This window comes from Purpureocillium lilacinum (assembly GCF_023168085.1).
Source record: "Purpureocillium lilacinum CBS 284.36 DNA, scaffold_4, whole genome shotgun sequence".
Taxonomy (NCBI): Eukaryota; Fungi; Ascomycota; class Sordariomycetes; order Hypocreales; family Ophiocordycipitaceae; genus Purpureocillium; species Purpureocillium lilacinum.
Genome location: NW_027072114.1, coordinates 1,813,755 through 1,832,852, shown reverse-complemented (window position 1 = coordinate 1,832,852; position 19,098 = coordinate 1,813,755). Strand labels below are relative to the sequence as shown.

Sequence of the window (19,098 nt, the reverse complement as noted above, 5' to 3'; positions counted from 1 at the left end):
GGGGTTGAGGAATGCTAGATCCTAGACAGCCGGGCCGGCGACGGGGCGCAGGGTCAGCGGAATGGAACAATGAAGCGGGGACGAAAAGTAAATGCGCGAGCTGTCAATCGGGTTGCAGACGACGGTCGGGCGTTGAGGCTGTCCTGAGCAGAAGGCTGGCAGGCAGTCGAGCAGCAAAGAGCGCGGCGGGCGTGCAGCCAATGGATTTGTTTACACCTCGGGACGGGACCCTGGCCAGACACGCACCCGCAAGCCGACGCCGCCGCCGCAACGAGCAGAGCGTGGCGTAGCGTGTTGGTGGAACTGCCCGAGCGAAGCCGGCAGCTCAGTGGTCTTCCATTAGATGCTCAGCCAGGAACATCTGCAGTGATTGGAACGGCGCTGAGGCTGCTGGCGCGACGCGGCCGAGGCACCCGCAATCGAGCGTCATCCTGGAAGTGCTGGAGCTGTCGCTGATGCTGATGCTGATGCTGATGCTGATGCTGGGGCACGGCGGACCAAGGACAGCGGCCAGTGTGTCGCGGCGGCCCAGCCTGCACGCGACGGGCGCCAATGCGCTACAGGGGACAAGAACGGGGGACGCAGCTGCTCACCTTTACTAGGATAATGTGCACGTCGAACCGTGACCCGAGAGGTTGTGTAAGGAGGAGGAAGAGACGGGAAAGATGCAGAGATGGAGTTGAGGGGGATGGCTAGCAAGGAAACGGCGAGCGACAACGGGATGGGGAAGGAACCTCAAGCAGGCAAGTTGGGCCGGCCTGGGGCTGTATGAGTATTCTTTGGGTGGGAGGCAGCACTGGGGGATGCGCCACGCCGCGGCTCAGATACAGGCTGGACCTGGGCTGGTTGCCAGCACCAGCATCAATTGGGGTAAACTGGCTCAGCGAGGCAGGCAGGGTACCTAAGGTACCTACCTACCAGCTCGCGCTACCTGCGTTAGCAGGTCATGCGAAGTAGCAGCCGGCCGTCTGCGACGACAATACACGTACGCAGCAACCCCAAAACATGCGGACATTCATCCAATTCATCCACGACCCGCCCGCCTCGAGTCGTCGGGGACTTGCGACTCCGTCCACAACACCGCCATCCGGCCCCTGCCACCGCGCCTGCTCGCCAACTGCAGCGCGCGGTGGGGAGCTATTGTTGCGGGGACCAAGGGGGTGGGCGCCGCCCCTCCCAAGGCGCCGGCCCCGAGCTCCTGATTGGCCCCGTGCCTGTTTGCGCCCGAGGCCCCGTCTTCTCCAGAGCAACGGAGCCCTCCAGCGTCTGCCGGGGGCGGCCGACGGCAATTCCGCTTCCTCGACTCCGTCCCGTCTGCCCGTGTCGTGTGCAAAAAGTCGCAGCTCCCGTCTCCATCAGGGTGGGGATGCGAAGGGTGGTGGTGATGGTGGACGGCGAGTGACGACACGTCCATGAGGCACTCCGTCCAACTCTCCAACTACTTTGTTGTTACGTATCGACGCAGGCAATCAAGCATCGTCATTTGCCTCAACGACAAGGGCAATCGAATCATCAAATTAGGCTAGTTTATACTTGCAGTAAGACTCGCACTGAGGAAGCAAAATAATCTCTATCCACCACCACCACTACCACCCCCTTCCCTCGCCCCCTCGAGCACCTTCTTCATCATCTGGTCGCCCACCACCTTGGCCTCGGCGAAGCGCGGCTCGAAAAACTCCTGCGTGCTCACGAAGCGCTTCTCCCACGTCTCAAAATGGCCCAGCGTCACGCACTCGGCCCACCCCCGCGCCGCAAACGTAAACTCGAGGTCGTCGCTGCGGTACGTCTTGTCCTCGACGGCCGTCACCAGCGCCTCGTCCAGCAGCGCCGCGTTGCGGAACAGGTGCTCCGTCACGCCCAGCCGCAGCCGGAACAGCGGCGTGCTGCACAGCATGTGCTCGTACGGCACGATGCCCAGCTCCGACCAGCAGTCCACCATGGCCAGCAGCGACAGGTGGTTGTTGGGCCGCGGCGGCGCGTCCGTCGGCGTCCCCAGCGAAAACGACGACAGGATCGACGGCTCGATGAGCGGCCGCGAGTCCCACGTCACCGACGCCCCGAACACCCGGTCCCGCGCCCGGTACATGCGCTCCCGCAGGCCCTCGAGGTTGCCCTCCAGCATCAGCTTGTACAGCGCCGTCACGCTCGTCGCGTACTGCGCCACCTGCTTGCGCGCCTCCGGGTTGAGGATCGCCAGCCCCGCGTACACGTGCCACTTCTGGCTGTAGATGCGCAGCATGATGTTGACCTTGACGTTCTCGATGCCCCCGACGTACCGGCTCAGCTCCCACGGGAACTGCCGGTTCGCGTGCCACGCCTTGCCCATGGACAGGAACGCCGCGTGCGTGACCGCCTGCGTGTCCGCCGTGATGCGGTCGTGCTCAAGCGCCGTCAGGTACACAAACTTGGACCGCAGGCAGCCCAGCACCGCCTCCACCTTGTGCAGCGCCGCGTCCGGCGCCCTGTGCTGGATGAGCACCAGCGGTTGATTGTGGGGATCGACTCCGGGCCCGTGCAGCGAGTGGCACGAGACGATGGACACGTCCTGCGGCAGGTACGCCTCAAAGGCCGCAATCTCGGGTGACTTGCAGGACGTCTGGCCGCCAACGATGGCGCCCATCTTGGTTGCTGTGATATGTCATGTTAGCCACCTGTACTGCCTCCCCGCCCCACGCGACGATCCTCGCCGCGCCCGCAACGGCCTTCGGGGTGTGCTCACATGGGCCATACTGCGCAATCACACGGTCGATGACGGCGGCTTCGACGCTGTAGATAATGTAGTCGCTGGCGCGTGATACGAAATGCCCGTTGCGGCAGATCTCAATGTTCTCCTACCGCACATGGCTTCAGCATCCGAGTAGATGTCTTGCGGCAGCAACAAACAACGGCAACAACAGGCAACAAGGACGCAAGGTCGTACTTTTCCAGCATATTTCTCTTTCAGACTATCGTAACTATCTTCCCTGTCGCAGGCCAGGATTCTATTACGGGCAATTACGCGTTATTGGCTGTCCTGTCTTGTGTGCTTGTCAGCATTGAGTTCGTCCATGCTGAATGTGCAAAAAATAGTGTTTGATGTGAAGAATTCAGACAAATGTGTGTTAAGGTAGCAAGCGTGTTCATCAACGAAAGCCACGGGGCGGCATCTGGGAGCCGGAACGGACCCCAGACTGCCCCGGACAATACTCGAGCCAAATGCGCTCTAGTCATCATAATAAGGGGACAGGACAGGACTTGCAGAAGCAACTTACCAATCGAACAGGGGCTGGAAGCGGCGATGTGATATCACAGCATCAAAACTCACCTCCAGCCAGCGGCAGATAGCCTCTCGGCATACATCCTGCCCATGTCGCCCATGCCAATCAGTCCGACCACAAAGTTCTCCATCCCCGCGGGGATGGCAGGCGGCGGCGTGGAAGAAGCTGAAGATGCCATTGTGTCTGCTGCTTGAATGGAGCAGAAGCAGAGGTCAAAGGCTCACATCCTGGACGCCAGGCTCGTCCTTCGATACTCGACTGGCTCCAGCGGCGGAGGTGCAGGCGAAACCGAGCTTTGCGGACGACTCTGGCGGGTTTTGTCTGGGAGAGAATGGTGGAAAGAAAAAAGTTGAGGGCGGGCAGAAGTGAGGTGGAATTTTTATTGAACGCTTACATAATGTTGTCTCACTGTGGGCCTGACCTGGCGGAGCCCAAGATAGAGGTCCACGCCCACTAACAAGCTGCACGGTGTGAGCTCCAAGCTCCGAGCATCGACCTTGCCCTCGGTTTCCTGTCAGACCTGATTCCTCGCTCAATAGCGACTTGTATCCCAGGTGAGCTTCCGAGAATGGACGCCATTTTTGCCATAGGCTCGAACGGCTCGGGCCAGCTGGGAATCGGCCATCAAGAGGACGTTTCTGTGCCCAAACAAGTTCTCTTCCAGCCAGATCCGCCGAGTTCTCCCATTGTCAAGGTTGCCGCCGGCGGGAACCACACTCTCCTCCTCACGAAGTCGGGTCAGCTGTTCTGGAGCGGCGACTCGACAAGCGGGGCATGCGGCCTGGCGTCCGGGCCAGGGTCTAATGTCTTCCGAGAGGCTGAGCTCGCGAGGGAGGGCGGACAACGTGTTGGCCATGTCGACTTGATAGCTGCCACGTGGGAGGCGTCCTTTGTTGTTGCCAGGGATGAGCACAACAAGGGCACGAGGCTGTTCAGTTTCGGCGCGGGCACGAAAGGCGAGCTGGGGTCCGGCGAGCTCATTGTACGGACCCCGACAGCCACGCTCATCGCCGACTTTCCGCCACCGGGGACAGAGATCATCGACTTGGCCGCTGGCATGGGACACGTTGTTGCGGTGCTCAACAACGGGGATGCCTACGGCTGGGGTAATTGTCGCAAGACCCAGATCGGAGATCCTGGCGCCGTCGTCTTTTCACCTCGAAAGATTGATGACATCGGGTTCAAGGTCTCACGCGTTGTTTGCGCCAAGGAATCAACGTGTTTCTTCGGCGACCCCAAGAGCGGAGACATGCGCGTTATGGGTTCCAACAAGTGGGAGCTGTCTTCCAAAGCTCCCGCGACAGTACCCGCCTGGACCGACGTTGGGGCTAGCTGGGGCAACTTTTACATTCTGCAAGAAGATGGCTCCCTGCTTGGCTGGGGTCGGGACGACCACGGCCAGCTTCCACCCCCGGGTCTCCCGCCTCTCAAGAAGATCGCCATTGGCAGTGAACATGTTGTCGCCCTCTCTAGGGCCGGCGATGTTTTGGCCTGGGGCTGGGGCGAGCACGGGAACTGCGGCCCCCAGGTTGAAAACAACGACGTCAAGGGCCGCTGGAACGTCATCGCTTCAACCAAATTCATACCTCCTGGCTGTCAAATCGACAGCATCGGTGCTGGTTGTGCCACAAGCTGGGTCTGCATCACCAGCGACTGAACATCAGACCAGCACGCACACCATTGTACCATCGACGGGACCCTTCAGTCGGGAAACAGTGCCAGGCTCTTGACATCTGACAGTTTCTGCGTCGGTTCCAGAAACGTCGACTGGCTTTCCAACGGCTCTGCCTGCTCCTCGATGGTGGCTGGCCTCTCTTCCACACGGCTCATATGCATCGTAGAAGGGTTCTGTCATGTCAGCAAGGCGACACCCAAACCAGGAAACGGAGAACAGCTTACAGGGTCAGCACTATGATCCCACTCCAATCTTGCGTCTTCTTCGCCGTCGTCCTCTTCGTCTCTAACCGGCTCCCACCCATCGTCATCCACAAACAAGCTCTCTGAGCGCAATGTTGGGGGAGGCGGCTTCTGTGACGGCCGCAAGTCGAACGCCCCTATCCGCGATGCGCTGGCTCTAGCAGCGCTGAGGTGCGGAGTTGGGTTGGGGACTTGAGGTCGGAGTGGTCCTGACGGCATCGGGTGGGCCGCTGGCTGCGGTTGCGGCTGTTGCGGTGCCTCGGATGGAGCGACACTGGTCCTACGAGATGCGGCTTCCAAGCGAGGCGCTGCAGGCTGAGCGGCAGCCTTGCGTCCCTTCTTCGTCTTTTGAGCGGGATTGCTCCCACGCTCGCCGACAGTCATGATGAGAAACTCGCACGAGATGGCGTCGCTAGAGTAGAATAGTTGAATGGGCCGCGATGGCAGCGAATAGCGGGCGGAGAGAGCGTTGCCTGTGATGCCGGCGTGCTGGATGATGGCGCGGAAGTCCTTGACGGAAATGACAATGTGAAGCTTATCTTCTACTTCAATATCGTCAAACTCATCCACCTCGACGGCGATGGATGTCTGCAGGGGCTTCTTCAATACAGCTATCACCAGCCATTAGCCTTGCGTACTGAGCGAAGACATGCGTCAGTCGCGACATCGTTAACATACCATCTTCGCTGACCGTCTTTTCGCTGAAACAAGTAAAGTTGACGTGGTCGCCGTCTGTATTGATATCGAGATACTCAATGCCCGGGCCGAAATGATCCATCAACTGGCGCAGAGTGCGCGAGGAAATGGTCCAGTGCTGGGGAGAGTCCTGCCTGTTGAACTTGGCATGCACGGGCACAGCGACCTCGAACGGCAGCCGATGGGTAGACGTTAAGCCGTTCCGGAAGACGATGCGCGCAATGAAGCGGCTCTTGACGCCTTCTCCATCCTCAATGGCAACGTCGCACCGCTCAATGAGCGTCTGCTTCTCGACATCCCTCTGCGTGTCCGTGGCGGAGCGGCTCCTGAAGAGCGAGATGAGGGCCTGTAATCTGCTCAGCTACGCCGAGGGAAGGCTACGAGGGCTACGCACCCCGCGCGATTCCACTTACGCGTATGTAGAGACTGCAGTAGAACCTCTCGCGAAACTGGCCGCTGGCCTGGTAGTGGTAGCGGGAGAAGAACTTGTTGGTCGCGAACTTGAAGCTCGCGTAGGCAGACTTGGAGCTGTTGAGCGTGGTGAGGACAAACTGCGGGCGAGGGCATATTAGCAGTGAGCTCTATGCGTGACTTGATACGCCGAGGTGATCTGTGGGCCTACAGAGTCTTTGCGCGCCTCAAGGGACACGTCGTCGCTGAACTTGTTGAGGCAGATGAGGGCGTCGCGAAAGGCGGTGATGCCGTCCTCGCTCAGGGTGAAGGCGAGGACCGCCATGGCGCTAGAGCCCTGTAAGAGACCGGCCCAGCCGCGCGCATAAAGGCATAGGGCGGAGAGATTCGGCACTCGGCTGAATGTGCCGTGTTCTGCGGTTTGGCTTTCACAAGGCGAAGCTGATGATGAGAGATGCACGCACGGTGGCACAGGCCCGCCTGCATTTCGGGGCGAGGCGCGCCAGACTAGGAACTGGTACAGTGCGGGGCAGGCCAATTGCTCACTGTCGTAATCGATGTTGCACCTTCAGGTACCTCAGCTAGACGATCAAACTCCAATCTTGGAATGCATCCTTTTGCCGCAACCAGTGAATGGCACAGACTGAGATGCAGTATAACGAATAAATCAAAATCCTCCTGATGCGCCGTCTGCTCTCCTGCGAACAAAAAATACTGAATCATTCACAACCCAGCCCCCGGCTCAGTGCCTCTTGAAACAGGAAAACTTGCCCAACGAGAACCTCCAGGGCCCGCGACGGACTCCATGCCTGTCGACGTTGACGCTGGTGCCAAAGTGACGGCCGCCGATACCCTTCGCCCAGAACAGGCCCATTTTGTGTGTGTATTTGGTTTGTCTTTGGGAGGATCCTCGTGAATACTGGGGGGGGTGGTGCCGATTGATCGCTGGCGAGTAGAGGTGTTAGCGTCAGTGCACTGCTGGGCATCTCGAAGTGCTAGCTTCATACGGTACTCGTAGGCCCGCGACTTACCAGCACGTCAATAGAACAAGGTAAGCTGCAATGGCTCTCTTTTTGTCTTCGTCGTCGTGTTTTCTTGCCGTTGTTGAAAGTCGAAACAGCCAGATCTACGACCGTTGGGCCAGCCTCATACATAAAGAGGGAGCCAGTCTGCTCATCGTGTGTGCGTGTGCGTGGCTTGGGGCGCAATGACGTATGATCGTCAATGCCAGCCTGGTTGTGGCGTGCATACCGCCTGGAACTCACAACGAAGAAGCACCCTTGTCTTGCTTTAGCGTGTTCTTTATCTGGCTTTCGATGCACCTGGTCTCCTCCATCCCCATTTTCAATTTGTGAGTTGCCTTGCCGTCACCAGACCTCAGCCACGCGTCGTCACGTCGCATCGAGCCAGGATCCCCTCCGTAGGGGGCATCGTGACCCTGACACTAATGCCTCGTATTGGTCCAACAAAGCTGCATTGTATAAGTTGTCACCTTGAACGCGACCACTCTTTCAACAATGTTAAGCTTATCATGCTCTGCTGTTGTTGCATGAGAGCTCCAACATTGTTTGCGGCATCTACACGGATGGAAGACAGACCGGCGCTCGACCTAGTCGTCAGTCATCGCAGCTACATGCACGCTGATTGCACTGTACAGCAATGTTAATATTGAAAAGCCCTTGACATGCGTCAGGCCGTACATCCCGACAGTTGCCACCCTTGCGTACGAGTCTTCATGTTTCATCTTGGCGGCAAGCAGTCAAGGGCCTGTGACTTCAACAGTCCGCTTTGTCCTCGCGTACTATGACGCTCCAGCCATCTCTATGGAACACCTGGCCAGACGTGATGAGGGTCATTGACGCTTCGAACTCCCTCTTAGTGCAATGGTCGACTAGGATCTGAGCACCGTCGGCAATTTCGCCAAAAGAGTTGAGCGTCTTTCGCCACGGGGTCTTTGATCGTCGCCAAGGGTCAGCATCGCCTCTAATGTTCTGACTCGGGAACCAGGGGGCCCGGAGCTTACGGAGTTGCACCACCAGATTGCCGAGTTCCAAGAGCAGCTCACTCTTCCACAAGCGTCGCGGCCGAGGCCCCAGCCTCGATCGTTCGACGGTTGGCCCTTGACGCCCCTTAGATACCTGATGCCATTCTTGATCTCTGTAAAAAGAGCAGGACCCAAGTGGAGACGACAAAAGTATTCAGAGTCCGAGCCGAAAACGTTTCGTCTCTCCAGAGTCGAGAGACTATCGTTTAGGTAGATGGCATCCCATTGGGGGTTCAGCCTGACGAGCTCATCGTGGACCTGTTCAACAGTACCGCTGAGGGTTGCGTTGGGACCTCCGGGCGAAACCTCGACCTCCCACTCAGGAATGATGACTTCGTACCCCTCAAGGGGTGCCTCTAGGGCCAGTCCCTACATGTACTCCTGGCATCAATACATCTATTACAACAATCTTGTGGGGGTATTGAGTACGAACTGGGGAGCAAAGGAAAGGCACAAGGAGTAAAATTCTTGACCTCATGTTGCTGATCAGGTTTCACCTTTCGGATCGGGTGGTGTCGTATGCTCAACGTAACAGATGTGTAGAGTGGCTTAGACCCTCGATGGAGCGGAAACAGGCACCGTACTTATTCTTCTGAGCAGCTATACCATATCATTTGACAGTAGCGCCAGGTGATATAAAAGCCTTCCGCGAGGAGTTCCAGTCCTACTTCAACGCAGTAGGTGCAATCAATGCAAATGGATCATGAGGTGCCATCGCATGCCAAGATACTGGCCAACTCACGTAAATGCCTGTGCTGTAAACCTTCAAGTGGTCATGTGCGCATCATTAGAGCCCTGACTTGCATCTCCTTGGGCACTCAGTCGAGATGGACAACGTTATGTGGCCAGTACATCGTCATATCGTGCTGCACGGGTGAGCTCTTCCAGCAACAGAACCATGGAATCCATGCCAGAGAGTGAATATTATATGGACAAGATTATACGTGTCGCGAGATCCTGCATAAACACAGTCTAGCACACAACCGATATTGTCGTTGAGATTGGACCATGATTCGAGTCCAAAAGATCTACAGCTCGAGGTCGCGAGAGGAATTGTCCCATTCGCAAACGATGCAGGTCGGGGACACGCTCGGCCCTCGGCTGCCCTCTTGTCCAGTCATTTGCTGTTAAGATGGACGAGCCAAACCGCATTCCACGGCGCTTCGATGCATCTAAGGCTGTCTTGTACGAACTCAGCCGCAGACCGAAGGGGGCCCCGGCAGGATCCAACCCATCTGGTACTTGCATTCCGTTAGCATGGTGGACACGTTCACCGACAAACTCGAGACGACTCTCATTCACCCAACATTACTACATACTGTAGCTCACAAATGCTCTACGAGCACGCCGTGGCCAGCCTTTATGAGGCTGAGCTCCCCCGACATATCCCCCGCGCCGTTCCAGTAAAAGACGCCCCCGAGGCCCACGTCCCTGGCATACCTCGCCTTCGCGGCCACCGTCTTCGGCACGTCAAACGAGACGAACCCTTTGCCGCCCTCGCCGCCGTCAAACAGCGACGCCGTCCCCTTCTTCTCGTCGACGTGCGCCCTCGCGATCCACCCCTCCGGCAGGTCGCAGTAGTCCGTCTCGCCCGCCGCCCCGGAATCGAACCGCTGCCCCTGCTGCGACGCGGCCGGGAAGAAGCGCGCGTACACGGGGATGCCCAGCAGGATCTTGTGCGCGGGGAACCGGCGCGACAGGACGTACTCGACCCCTTGGGCGCCCGACGCTGTGAGGTCCGGATGGTGGCCTGCGGCGCTGCCGCTGCCGCCCCTGTCCGCCCGCAACTGCGCGTGATGGCCGCATACTTTGGTCCATGGCCCGGTGAAGTCATAGGCCATGAGGTTGAGGAAGTCGAGGTGGCGGCTGGCGTCGGCGAGGTCGATGTTTCGCAGGCAATACTCGCCCACGGGCAGAGCGGTGGTGACCAAGTATTGGGGAGAGGGCAGCGTCCGCCTGATGGAATGGAGGAGCTTCACAAAGTGCCGTCCCTCGTCGTGCGACTTTGGGTGCTCCCAGTCAACTGGCCCATAAGTTTCACATGTCAGTGTAAGTACCATAAGCTTGCTGGCCTCAGTTCACGCGGAACAGCAGCAGCAGCAGCTACATCAGTTCAGAAACGCACCGTCTACGCCGTCGAGGCTATGCCGGTCACAGAACTCGCGGATCTGGTTCGCAAACGTGTGGCGCGACTTCTCTCTCGCCGCGAGGGCCGGGAACTCTGCGCTTGCGCTCGCGCCGCCCACGGACACGAGGGTCTTGATGTGCGGGTTCTTGCGCTTCAGCTCTGCGAGCGCGGCTAAACAGCCCTGCTGCCCGTCGGTGGGCTTCTGCAGGTCCGCCCACTCGTCAAGAAGCTATTCGGTAGCTACTGTAAGCCAGATACTGGACTCTTGCTGTTCAGCAGATGGAGCAACGCACCCTGAGGGTCCCGTCTTCCGAGACACTGTCGAGTGGCGGTCAGCGGTCTATGAGCTCGATCAACATTATGCGCGGGTACGGGACTCACCCAACGAAGGCATAGAATACATGGGTAATGGACTCAGCATCCAGTGTCCCCGGTGTTTTATCTTTGTACGCCTTCCACGAGGGATAGTAGACGGCATTCACGCCGGCGGACGGCCTGGGCGCCCGATGTCTGAACCCAAAAGGCATTTTCTGCCCAACAGTACCTGCAACGGTGATGAGCCAAGTTGAGGGAGGGACCCGAGCCAGCGACCAAGGCGGTATATCTTATATAGAAACCCCGCAGTGCAACACGCGGCTAGTCACGGATAAATGTACGACGTGTGTGTTGTTCAGCTGCAAAGTATTGCGCGACGTCGCGTGCGACGTCGAGTGGCATCTAGTGCATCTAAACACGAGGTGTCGAGCTATGGCCAACGTGAGACGCCACCACTTCAGCTCAACCATCGTGCTACTCCGTCAGTCATAAGAAGGCCGTCTAAGTAGTCTATATTCCCCATCCATCAAACACCACATAGATACGGGAAAAATTCATGGTATCTTTCGTCCTGTTCCCTAAGTCGCCCAGAAATAACCATTGAAGAAAAAAAAAAAACACCATTGACCAAAACTCGGTCCAGAACCCCGCCGCTGGGGCCTACAAGATGCAGCACACGTCGTCGACCTTGCTGTAGGATATCCCGAGATTGATATCCTCCATCGCGCAGCCGGAATCGTCCGAGATATCGCCTGGGTCTGGCGAGCTGAGTTTGGATGCGGCAAGACGATTGCGCACCGTGTCGTAGGCGGGCCGCAGGAGCTCTGCCTTGGCCTGCCAGTTGACGTAGCCAAATCCCGTGTCGTATTCGGCAATCATGCTCTTGATGGCCGGCCGCTGTGACTCGTCATCCATGGCGGCCCATGCGGACAGCAACCCTAGGGGGATGTGGCTGGCCCCAAACGGTCGTCGCCGCTTCGCCCTTTCGGCCAGGTCCAGCATCTCGGCGCAGTAGACGTCCATCTCCTCGCCCAGGAGGGTGTCGTAGGGGTTGAGGGCACGCAGCATGCCGTTGAGAGTCATGCCCATGGAGAGCAGCAAGCAGTACGCCGCCTGGTACCGCGTCTGCAGACGGACCAGCACCAAGGGGAGCTTCTCGAGGGGCCCGGTGCAAGCTGGTTCAATGACCTCGAGGAGGTGCCGTTTCAGCCCAGGGAAATCTAGCCGGACGATCTGATAGAGAGTCTTCATTTGAGAGGTGTTTTGCATCGGGCGGCGGAGGATCTCGGTCATGAGCGACATGTTCTGCAGCTCGAGACAGGTGAGTACCACCCCCTCCACATTTTGTACGGGAGCAGTCGGCCTGTGCACCTCGGCGAGGGTGGACAGCCATGGCTCGAGCTGGATGTCTGGATTAAATATGCTTTCAAGGAGCTGCTCGTCTGTCAGTTGACGTTCTAAACGGCGCAAGACAAGCACTCACCACCGAGACGGTCAGCGTGATGAGCATAACCGCATTTTGCGGCTCGTGCAAGTCACGGTTGACGATGACGCCAAGCAAATGAGCCATTGCCTGTCCGTGTTGGGGAAAGGAGTCGTCGTCTTTGCCGATCCAGCCCTTGAGAAATGGTCAGTGATGGTCGGTCCACGTCTGGCTGAATGGTCGCGGCTCACCTGGACCAGCATAATGAGGTAGATGGCACACAACGTCTCTCCCGAGTACGCGGTCTTGGGGTTCTGCAAGCATTTTTGCACCGAGTTGAGAGCTCGCACGTATTTGCTTATCGACAACGTTGAGACGGTGCCCGTGTGGACGCAGCTGAAGCAGCTTGCGAGGGCCTCGGCGGAGGCGTCGAGCGCTTCATGGCGGCCCAGCTGCTGAGGGATCTCGTTCATGAAGGTGCCATAGCAGAACAGGTCGTAGCTGGGGTCCGTGATCTCGAGAACGGAGATGAAGGCGCTGGCGGTGATGGTGGTGGGGTTGGTGAGGGCACGCGAAGGGTCGAAGGCGGCTCTGGCCAAGGCGGCTCTCGACGCCGCGGGCGTCCGTCGCGAGAGCTGCTTGTCGGCAGCCTTGAGGTTGGGCGTCTCGTCCTTGAACTTGAAGCGCTGCTGGCCGCAGCCGATGCAGGCGAGGTTGAGGCGCGCGCAGCGGGAGCATGCGGGCTTTGCCTGGTCGCACTGCGGAAGGGGGGAGGGTATGTTAGACGACGTCGTCGATGGGTGAAGATGCTTGGCCGGGACTTGCCTTTTTCTTTTGCTTCCGGCACGCTTCGCACCCGCGGTACGAGGGTACGCCGGGCATCGTCGCGCGAGCGCGAGGGTGAGCTTGATGGAGGGCGCGCGCGCTTGTGGTGTTAGTTGGCAGCGACAGCTCCCAATTGATGGTCCCTCTATCGCTATGCTGGTGCGCGAGTGGGAATGTCGCGGGCGCCTATGCTGGAGGTGGGGGATTGGCCGTGTATTTCTGTCGCGAGGTACGAAGCGAAAGGGGGCCGAATCAAACAATTGAGCCGAGGCGGTGGAAGGATTGCGATGAGGTGCGATGCGATGCAGCAGCAGCAGGATGAGTGAGAGCGGTCGGTCGCGGATCGGCGGTGCGTGTTTGCGTGTTGCGACGAGAGCCGGACCCGAGAGACAGGCGATGACGTTGTTTGGGGGCCTTTAAATAGCGGGTGGTGGTGATGGCGGGTTGACGCCTGACAGAGCGCCGGGGGGGCAGGGACAGGACGCAACTTGCATGTGCGCCAGCAGGTCGGTAACAAGTGCACGCACTGCACACCAGGTCAAAGACGGGTCGTACACGATTCCGAGGGCCCGAGGAGGATTCGTTCTTGTCTGTTTCTCTCACGCACGTGTTGCCTGTATATGTATGCTGGAGCATCGGGCGTAAATGTACAATCAAGGTAGCAATTGGTTGAAGAGAAACGTGGATCAGCAACCCATCCGCCCGTCGCCCGTGGCAGTGAACAAGGCGTCCGTCAGCCACGAGGTTGCATCGCAGATGGGCAGCGAAAAGGGCCCTCCTTAACGCCATTAGCCGCTCGGCAAGCATGGCCCTCGCTCCCCCGGGACCGCGATCAAGCTCGGACGCAGCGTGTGTGCCTGCTCATCTGCCCTATGAAGCACGAGGAAACGCGTCTCGTCCTGTCGTGGCCATGGGTGCTCCTCAGTGGCTCGCCCGTGTGCTGTCAGGCCCTTCACTACGGCTTCCCCCTGGCTGGGATCGGAACCAGGGTGTGTGGAGGATGGGAGGATGGGAGGATGGGAGGATGGGAGGATGGGAGGATGGGAGGATAGCATAGGCCGGCAAGGGGGGGTTCGCGGGCGGCCACCGCCAGCTAGCGAGGCCTTGCCTGTACGTGTACCAAGAGCTGGACCTGACATGGGCCATGGCATGAGGCATTACGGCTTCTCGTTCCCTCGTCATTCTTGCTGTAAATGAGTCTCTCCCCCCGAGGGCTGCCAGCACTGCCGGCGCTTGTTCCAGGTGACAGCCGCCCGGCAACAGGGCGAATCGGTGGCGGCCGTTTAAAGATGACGGGGCTCCGACATGGAAGGGATGGGCATGGCTGGTGGCTCAAGCCTTGCCCCCCCCCCCCCCCCCCCAACCGTCCGGCGCCGATCCCTCGGGCTGATGCGGTGGCGGCATCCCGCCATCCCGCTAACAAGACATCCCAGACAACCTAGGTCTGCCACAAGGGGCACGCACCCGCGTATTCACCAGCAAAGGTGCTCTGCTCTGCTCCACCGGGGTGAGACTCTTCTTCTTCTCCCGTAGGGCTGTGGTGATGGTGGTGGTCCGTTTGTAGACTATTCTCTAAGCCGAAAGCTTGGCCCCTCGCCCCCCCGTCAGCCTGCTGGGATTGTGATGGTGCCCGCGGTGAGATGCCAACTTTATCTCTCAGCCTGTCGATGGGCTGGTCGGTCGATGGACGGGGGGATCCGGGGGAAAGGGCTGCTGCTGTGTTGTACAATGCTGGGCCAGGGCAGGGCGATGCGTGTTGATGATGGCGCCGACCACGTCATTGCCTTGGACGCGTTTCGCGAGTCACGTCCACTTGCAATGGCTCTAGTCCCTCGTTGGGCGTCCTCGTCCTCGAAGCTTCGTTTCGCGTTCCCTTGAAGCTCCTGCTTCTGGGCGAGCGCCCTGTCAATGTGCCATTAGATGGCCATGTACATTACAACTAGTACCTGCATACAGAGTATAAGGGGACGTGACTGACTGCCGACCCACGGGGGCCTCTCTCGGTCGAGGCCGACGCGGTGCCATCGGGACGGACTGACGATCGGCCGTCGTGCCGTCTCAGCAGCCCTGCCTCGCTTCGTAGCCGGCAGCGTTCAGCCGTTCTCCCCTCTACCCCTCCCCCCTGCCGTTGCGATCATCGTCGATGACGGCGGCACGTCGTCGGCGGGACTTGGGGCGACGCGGCCTCTCTCTCTCTCTCGTGTTGCCTCTGGCGCGGGCGGTCTCGAGGCCGTACATAGGTTGAGCCTGGGACGCGCGTGGCGGCTCCCGCAAGATATATCCAGAAGCGTGCTTCGGTTGTGCGAGTGACCAACACACGCAACTCCTCTGCACGCAGAATCCCTCCCCTACCCCAGCATCCCAGTAAACTACTGCATCTCCACCACGAACAAGGTTCAAACGTTCGCCCCATTCGCAGGCACTAAAATCCGTCAAGCTGGCGTGAGCTAACATCAGACAATCGCCCCCAGCGGCACATCCCACCCCAACGGGCATAGCGCCGTCCCTTCCATGGTCTGTCGGCTCCGCGGGCCGTGGACGGGACGTTGTCACTCTCGCTGGTGGCCCCCCCCCCCCCCCCCCTTGTCCAACCGCAACCCAGAACGCGCCTCGCAACTTCGCAAGCATCACCGCCACCTCGACTTGCTCCCCGTGCCCTGTGCCTGTCTATCAGCATCCTTGCGCCACATCGCTTTGCCCTCTTTCGCCGCCCAGCACCCAATTCAGATAAAGTACGAGTATACCCGCCGCGTTTGGTGCCAGCTCGCGCAGATCTCTAAACAGCCCACATACGCGTGTTGGCGATGCCGGCCAGAAACAAGTACCCAAAATTAGACTCGTCCAATGCCACCGCCCTGCCCGTCAGCCACCCGCGCCCGGTGCATGCCCATCGTGCAAGCCAAAACGTCATCGCAATGCACTGCTGCGTCGTTCCTATCGCTGTGCTGAGCAGCAGGCATCCTGTTGCAGAGCGTCACTCGGCCGAATCATTTAGTTAAAGGAGCCCGGCCCGGTTCTCGTCAGCCGTAGCGTGTAGAGTCGTCATTCCCCTCGTGAACGCTGTCATCTTCTCTTCTTGAACTAAGAGCTAGACTCTCAGACTTCATTTGCATTGGTCTGCGTCTCCTGCGATTGCGAAGCACGTCAAGTCCTTGTCCGCAAGTCCCTGCCCGTCACTGACCCGGGCCATCAACGCCATCATGCCTGGTGTCTTCTCACAACTCCTCTCTGGGTCGTCACTAAAAGACGACTCGAACTGGGGCCTCGGCGGCGGCGGCGGCGGCGGAGCACCATCGGGGCCGACTCACGTCTTCAGTCTCGGCTCCGCCCGCGGAGGTTCCTCCATCAATGCCACCTCCATCCGGCCAGCTGGCTACCCCCCGACGGCGCCGCCGCTCTACACCTTCACCGGCGCGCCCCACGCCAAGCCAAACATGGCGCTCTACTACGGCGAGGCCAGCCCGGCAAACTTGGTCGGCGAGGGCAAGCTCAGCTCCTTCTCGTCTACGTCGCAGATGCGCGTCCGCGGGATGCCTTTTACGCTGCGCATGAGCCAGATGTCGGGCAGCATTACCCTCGAGTCGCCCGTCACGGGCAAGATGAAGCTCAAGCCAAACCCCATGACCGGGACCGGCCTGGGCATGTACGACGCGTCGGGGAATAAGGTGGCCAAGATCAGGTCAGGGGGCGGGTTCGGCGACAAGCAGCTCGAGATCTATGTGCCCGGCGACGGCATGTTCATCGAGGTCGTCCTGCTCAGCTTCATGACTGCCAAGATGCTTAACAAGATTGTGGGAGACGCGGTAGGCGAGGCGGTCTCGTCTGTGGTGACTGCATAGCGAGTCAAGGGTGAGCCAGATCCTGTCGTTGCTGCTGCGGTAGGAGTTTTGCCCCATCACTCCGAGCTGCACATGTATTATGTATGTATGTACCCCGTAGTTTAGTAGACCACCCGGTAGAGACACTCGCGCGTTGTCATTCTTGCTCACAAACGTTTTAACATCAATACAGTGCCGGGCGACGCAAGGACCGTCCCGGAACTGCCCACAGCCGAGCAGACCCCGGCCACGTAGCTGCAATGGAGAGACGCGCCAGACGCCCGGGCCTGCCCGTCAACAGCAAGGCGGCACCAGGGCCGCCTTGCATGCACATTCAATACGCAAACGAGGCCTGCTGGTGGGCCCCAGGCTTGATTACTGAGCCAACTCCAGCTCCCTCGACGACTATCTACTCGCTGCCTCTTCCACATAATCTTAGTTGGTGGTCACACCAACAGTGAGTCCCCTCCCGCCACTCTCTTCCTCAGCCAGAGGATTGTCGTGTGGCTCGACAAGGTTATGTTGTTCGTTCCCATGTCTTCGATCCAACCTGCACAGAGGACACGAGCATGTGCAGTACCGTCTATATCCACCCGCGGGGTTTCACCATCTCCGCGGAAGGACATTTGCTTCCCCCGCAGAGCGCCCTGCTCCCCTACGGCAGATCTACATGCGAAGCCAGGGTAGCCGCCATCGTCAACCCCCGAACAGCTTGTTGGGCTGCCTGCGGCTCCGCTGGGCCCCTCTCTGATGACGTTTCCCGGACTTGGCCGCGGGGAACTATGCACCAGCGGTTATCCAAGCGCCAAGCAGTAGATGCCATCGTCGACGGTCGGTGGCCTGATGGCGTATCTTGGGCCGCCACGGCTGAGTCCAGCATCCGTGCCCTGAGATTGCCGATGCAGCAGGATCGATGAGGAGACTGAACCCGTAAGCCGGGATCCGGGCTCGCGAATGAAGACTCCAAGCCGAGCATGACCCCGGCCGCGGTTGCTTTGCTGCTTGTCTCACTATAGGGAAAGAGGCTGCATTCTGCAGCACGAATTTGGCTCTGCCCATCTCAGCCCGGACATGTTCGCGGCCATTTAGGCCGCGAGCGGAAGAATATTGCCGATCTGGTCTGCACCCAACGTGGCGGATACATGCATCTCGCCTGCGGGGATCGAGGCCAAAGAACAACGGCCGTCGGGGACAAAGGCGGCGGCTCATCGCGACGGCAGTTGCCGCGCTCAGCCGGTCAGTACTCCTTGTTGTCAAGCCTGGACACACGGCTACTGTATGGCAGGGGTCATCAGCACATACATTGTCCGGCACAGGCACGTGGAAAACTACTGCATGTAGAAAGGTGTGCCCAATACGCGACCTGTTGGTAGCCTTCGAGCGACCAACATGGGTGGTGCGTGGCAACACACTGGACAAGGTGGTGCAGCCCAGGTGCCTCTGTGCCTGCTGCCACCATGTCTGCAACGAGAAGCTGAAAGCGATCTCTCCCGTCACCGCGCATTCTGCGGACTGTCTCGCCAACGGGCGCAGCAGGCTTGTCACTCTCGGACAAGTCTCTGCCGAGATGTAGAGCCACTTCCCGGGTATCAATGTAGGACTTCTCTTCTTGCTGGGATCGCGGTCAGTTAGGGGGTGACGTCGCGAGCCTAATCCTACAGGGCTGGCAACCCAACTGCCCTTTGCTCGGCTCCTTTGACGTAATGTTCTGCTGTTGTTCCGTTCGGTCCCTCGACTGCTGCATCTCCGCCTCGTACCCGGCGCCACGAGCCATGGCCATGGGCCATGGGAGCAGGACAGCCAACCAATTGTCAGGATCTCAAAGTCGTCATCTCCCGCAGGCCAACGGCGCGCGCCTCATCCCAGCCACTCATTGCAGATGGACTTGGCTGTTGGCAATGGGCAATTCCGAACATTGTCGGGAACAAGGGCGTGAATGCCTACCATACCACAGGGTCGGGTATCGGCCGCTTCACCACCACACAGATCGCCTCTTGCCCGTGGCGGCGGCGGCGAAACCAAGACGGCATCTTTCCAGATCCTGGAACCGCGAGCATATTCTCAGCAGTGGCCCAGGACGCGCGCTCCGTCCCCAGATCGGCCCGAGCGCGTGGCTCTGCATGAAAAGCTGCAGGCTTCTGCGTCTCCCGCACGGGCTACGGAGCCGTCGGTTGAGGTTGGAGAACGCCGCGAGCCCTGGCGAAGGATAGGTACCTGGTGCGCATCCTGGATCCGGCAGGGGTTTGGCAACAGCCACTCTGACG

At 59.4% G+C, this 19,098-nt stretch overlaps 6 protein-coding genes across 6 annotated transcripts; 2 read left to right on the top strand and 4 right to left on the bottom strand.

The window, feature by feature from the left end:
* Positions 1-1,570: 1,570 nt before the first annotated feature.
* On the bottom strand, positions 1,571-2,931 carry PLICBS_005742 (prephenate dehydrogenase (NADP(+)); the record flags this gene model as incomplete). The annotated part of the gene is made up of 3 exons (XM_065600795.1): positions 1,571-2,628; positions 2,720-2,831; positions 2,884-2,931. 3 exons carry the CDS (start codon positions 2,929-2,931, stop codon positions 1,571-1,573), a joined length of 1,218 nt encoding a protein of 405 aa, XP_065456867.1.
* An 894-nt stretch (positions 2,932-3,825) lies between these two features.
* PLICBS_005741 (uncharacterized protein) lies at positions 3,826-4,914 on the top strand (the record flags this gene model as incomplete). The annotated part of the gene is made up of 1 exon (XM_018319438.2): positions 3,826-4,914. One exon carries the CDS (start codon positions 3,826-3,828, stop codon positions 4,912-4,914), a length of 1,089 nt encoding a protein of 362 aa, XP_018181912.2.
* A 44-nt stretch (positions 4,915-4,958) lies between these two features.
* Positions 4,959-6,606, bottom strand: PLICBS_005740 (uncharacterized protein; the record flags this gene model as incomplete). The annotated part of the gene is made up of 5 exons (XM_018319437.2): positions 4,959-5,105; positions 5,157-5,785; positions 5,853-6,216; positions 6,284-6,421; positions 6,493-6,606. The coding sequence occupies 5 exons, from the start codon at positions 6,604-6,606 to the stop codon at positions 4,959-4,961; spliced, it is 1,392 nt and encodes a 463-aa protein (XP_018181911.2).
* A 3,044-nt stretch (positions 6,607-9,650) lies between these two features.
* On the bottom strand, positions 9,651-10,980 carry PLICBS_005739 (uncharacterized protein; the record flags this gene model as incomplete). Its single annotated transcript, XM_065600794.1, has 4 exons — positions 9,651-10,348; positions 10,451-10,682; positions 10,747-10,771; positions 10,835-10,980. 4 exons carry the CDS (start codon positions 10,978-10,980, stop codon positions 9,651-9,653), a joined length of 1,101 nt encoding a protein of 366 aa, XP_065456866.1.
* Positions 10,981-11,428: 448 nt separating this feature from the next.
* PLICBS_005738 (uncharacterized protein) lies at positions 11,429-13,073 on the bottom strand (the record flags this gene model as incomplete). Its single annotated transcript, XM_018319435.2, has 4 exons — positions 11,429-12,202; positions 12,252-12,386; positions 12,443-12,949; positions 13,065-13,073. 4 exons carry the CDS (start codon positions 13,071-13,073, stop codon positions 11,429-11,431), a joined length of 1,425 nt encoding a protein of 474 aa, XP_018181909.1.
* A 3,143-nt stretch (positions 13,074-16,216) lies between these two features.
* PLICBS_005737 (uncharacterized protein) lies at positions 16,217-16,855 on the top strand (the record flags this gene model as incomplete). The annotated part of the gene is made up of 1 exon (XM_018319433.2): positions 16,217-16,855. One exon carries the CDS (start codon positions 16,217-16,219, stop codon positions 16,853-16,855), a length of 639 nt encoding a protein of 212 aa, XP_018181907.1.
* Between the last annotated feature and the right edge of the window lie 2,243 nt (positions 16,856-19,098).